The 3,977-nt window shown below is 42.2% G+C and overlaps 1 protein-coding gene across 2 annotated transcripts in view; it reads left to right on the forward strand.

Annotated features, from left to right (window-relative positions):
* KNL1 (kinetochore scaffold 1) overlaps positions 1-3,977 on the forward strand; it is a 41,868-nt gene that overhangs the window by 35,949 nt on the left and 1,942 nt on the right. The window contains exons 15-17 of one of the 2 annotated variants that reach the window (XM_017530888.2): positions 823-932; positions 1,137-1,255; positions 3,039-3,161. In XM_017530888.2, coding sequence (XP_017386377.2) covers positions 823-932; positions 1,137-1,255; positions 3,039-3,161 — 352 coding nt within the window. Of the gene's footprint in view, positions 1-822; positions 933-1,136; positions 1,256-3,038; positions 3,162-3,977 lie in introns of those variants that run through there. The other variant, XM_037739432.1, reaches the window with a different exon arrangement.

The raw sequence follows: 3,977 nt of genomic DNA on the forward strand, positions 1-3,977 counted from the left end.
AAAAAAAAAAAAAAAAAAAAAAAAAAAAAAAAAAAAAAAAAAAAAAAAAAAAAAAAAAAAAAAAAAAAAAAAAAAAAGAAAATAAGAGTGGAGGGAATGCGCCCGGGCACAGTGGCTCATGCCTGTAATAATCCCAGCACTTTGGGAGGCTGAGAGGCAGGTGGATTACCTGAGGTCAGGAGTTCAAGACCAGCCTGCCCAACATGGTGAAACCCCATCTCTACTAAAAATACAAAAATTAGCGCAGTGTGGTGGCAGACACCTGTAATCCCAGCTAGTTGGGAGGCTGGGGCGGAAGAATCACTTGAGCCTGGGAGGTGGAGGTTACAGTGAGCCGAGATCCCGCCATTGCATTCCAGCCTGGGTGACAGAGCGAGACTCCAAAAGAAAAAAAAAAAGTGGCCAGGCGCAGTGGCTCATGCCTGTAATCCCAGCACTTTGGGAGGCTAAGGTGGGTGGATCACGAGGTCAGGAGTTCAAGACCAGCCTGGCCAAGTTGTTGAAACCTCGTCTCTACTAAAAATACAAAAATTAGCTGGGCACGGTGGCACGCGCCTGTACTCCCAGCTACTCAGGCTGAGGCAAGAGAATCGCTTGAACCTGGGAGGCAGAGGTTGCAGTGAGCCGAGATTGCGCCATTGCACTCCACCCTGGGTGGCAGAGTAAGACTCCATCTCAAAAAAAAAGAAAAAATAGGAGAGAATACTTAGGTACCTGGTAGTTTGAGAGTATTTCTAGCTTATATATTATGGTATTTTTTGCTTATACAAAATATTTGAATCATGAGTAATAACCTGCTTTTACGTTTTTTTCCTTCCCCAGAGGATAAAGCTCCTCCTTCCTCCCTTTTAGTTCATAAGCTTATTTTCCAGTACATTGAGGAAAAGGAATCCTGGAAGAAGACATGTACAACACAGCATCAGGTACCCAAGGTAAAGTCTGATTGAAGTATTTAAAGGAAAATTTGTATTATCTTTCCAAAAAAAAAGCAGAATTGAAACTTTACATATTAATAATGGATCCTGAAATGATAAATGTATTCAATTGTTTAACTTGTTTGAGTTCTTATAAGTGAGCCACTAAGCATTGGAATGTTTTCATAATTTCATTGGATTTTTTTTTCCATTTTTTTCTAGATGCTTGAAGAATTCTCACTGGTAGTGAACCACTGCAGACTCCTTGGAGAGGAGATTGAGTATTTAAAGACATGGGGACCAAATTATAACCTAATGAACATAGATGTTAATAATATTGAGTAAGTATATTAGTTCCTAAGGACTGCCATGACAGAGTACTACAAATTGGGTACCTTAAACAACAGGAATGTATTGTCTTACGGTTCCGGAGGCTGGAAGTCTGAGATCAATGTGTAAGCGGTGTGGTTCTTTCTGAGGGCTGTTAGAATCTTTCTGAGGGCTGTTAGAAGGAATCTTCCATACCTTCTCCCAGTTCCCAATGTCTGGTGGTTTGCTGGCAATCTTTGGCATTCCTTGGCTTGTAAATGTATAACCTTGATCTCTGCCTTCATCTTCACATGGTGTTCTTTCATTGTGCATGTCTGCATTCACATTCCTCACCCCCCTGCCTTTTGTTTTTTTTGAGACAGAGTCTTGCTTTGTTGCCCTTGCTCTGCCACCCTGGGTAGAGTGTAATGTCACGGTCTCCTCTCACTGCAACCTCTGTCTCCTGGATACAAGTGATTCTCCTGCCTCAGCCTCCAGAGTAGCTGGGATTACAGGCGCCAGCCACCACACCTGGCTAATTTTTGTATTTTTAGTAGACACGGGGTTACACCATGTTGGCCAGGCTGGTCTCAAACTCCTGACCACATGATCTGCCTACCTCAGTCTCCCAAAGTGCTGGATTACAGGTGTGAGCCACTGCACAACCAGCCCGCATTTCCCCTTTTTGTAAGGACGCTAGTCACAGGGGATTAGGGGCCCACCTTACTCTAGTAGGACTTCATGTTAACATATTACTTGTGTAGTGTCCCAATTTCCAAATAAGATCACATTCTGAGGTATTAGGGGTTTGGAATTCAACATGTGAATTTTGGGGAATACAGTCCAACCCAACAGTAAGTACTTGGTCAACAGTTTATTAAATGAATATATATATATTCATTTTATTTAATAAAAAATATATATAATAATAAAGAATATATACATATATTTTGAGTCAGAGTCTCGCTCTGTCACCCAGGCGGGAGTGCAATGGCGTAATCTTCAGCTCATGGTAACCTCCACCTTCCGGGTTCAAGCTGTTCTGCCTCAGCCTCCCAAGTAGCTGGGATGACAGGCTCCCACCACCATGCCCAGCTAATTTTTGTATTTTTAGTGCAGACGGGGTTTCACTGTTACACAATATTGGTCAGGCTGGTGTCTTAGCCAGGCTGGTCTCGAACTCCTGACCTCATTATCTGCCCACCTCAGCCTCCCAAAGTGCTGGGATTACAGGCATGAGCCACCACACCTGGCCTTAAATGAATGTATTAATGCATTTCATGACTAGCAATGAAAAAGCAGTCATTATAATATCTTGCTCCAGATGTTTTGCCTTTGCTCACTAGATAAGGATAAGAAATAATGGGCCAGGCATGGTGGCCCACACCTGTAATCCCAGCACTTTGGGAGGCCAAGGTGGGCTAATCGCTTGAGGCCAGGAGTTTGAGACCAGCCTAGCCAACATGGCAAAATCCTTGGTTTTTGGCTGGGCTCAGTAGCTCACGCCTGTAATCCCAGCACTTTGGGAGGTGAGGCAGGTGGATCACTTGAGGTCAGGAATTTGAGACAATGTGGCCAACAAGGTGAAACCCCATCTCTACTAACAATACAAAAATTAGCTGGGCGCGATGTCGCACACCTGTAATCCTAACTATCAGGAGAATAGCTAGAACCTGGGAGGTGGAGTTGCTATGAGCTAAGATTGTGTGCACACCAGCCTGGGTGACACAGCAAGACTTCATCTTAACAAAGAAGAAATTGTGTTTCATGCTATGATTGTATTGCATTTTTAATTATGGATTTTGTCTTTTACAGATTGAAACTTTTATTCTCTAGCTCTGCAGCATTTGCAAAGTTTGAAATAACTTTGTTTCTATCAGCCCATTATCCATCTGTACCATTACTTTTCACCATTCAGAATCATATTGGGAACACTAGGTAAGTAAAGGGCCAACAGGCTGAAACATTGGACTACTTTTTAATGTTATTTTATTTGAAAGATTCCTCAAAGTGGTCAGCAAATCAGTGGATCATAGTGGAGCTAAAAGTCAGTTCTCTGACTTCATTTTGAAGAATTTTTTCTTAAAGTCAGTGACCTTCATTGCTGTCTCCAGTGGATGCTGGAGACCACTGGTCTGTTCTTTTATACCTGCTTCACTTTTTGAACACTCCAACCTAAAAAATGAATCAAGAAGGAAAAAATTCAATGTAAGAGTAGTACAGATTATATGTAAACGACTTTTATGGCCTTAAAAACAGAGTTAGGGCTGGATATGATGGCTCACGCCTGTAAGCCCAGCACTTTAGGAGGCAAAGGTGGGCAGATCACTTGAGCTTAGGAGTTCCAGACCAGCCTGTCCAATACAGTGAAACACTGCCTCTACTAAACATACATAAATTCGCTGGGTGTGGTGGCGAGCATCTTTAGTCCCACTAATCCTGGGGCTGAGGTGGGAGGATTGCTTGAGCCTGGGAGGTGGAGATTGCCATCAGCCAAGATCATGCCACTGTCTCAAAACAAAACAGAGTCTGTGGAACCAGACCTAAAAATGTCTCATTCCTCCTAGGCTGTGATGTATTTTGTGACTTTTTTTTTTTTTTTTTTGTGGAAAACATTTCCATGATTAAAGCCCTTGGTACTTAATATGTAAGCAAAGGCTTTTAAGATGTCTTTTAGCATAGAGATAATTGTGGACATACCATTTGGAATGGAAAGCGATACTGCGACTTTGGTTTTTTTTTTGGTTTTTTTTT

Source organism: Cebus imitator, unplaced genomic scaffold (assembly GCF_001604975.1).
Source record: "Cebus imitator isolate Cc_AM_T3 unplaced genomic scaffold, Cebus_imitator-1.0 Scaffold70, whole genome shotgun sequence".
Classification (NCBI taxonomy): domain Eukaryota; kingdom Metazoa; phylum Chordata; class Mammalia; order Primates; family Cebidae; genus Cebus; species Cebus imitator.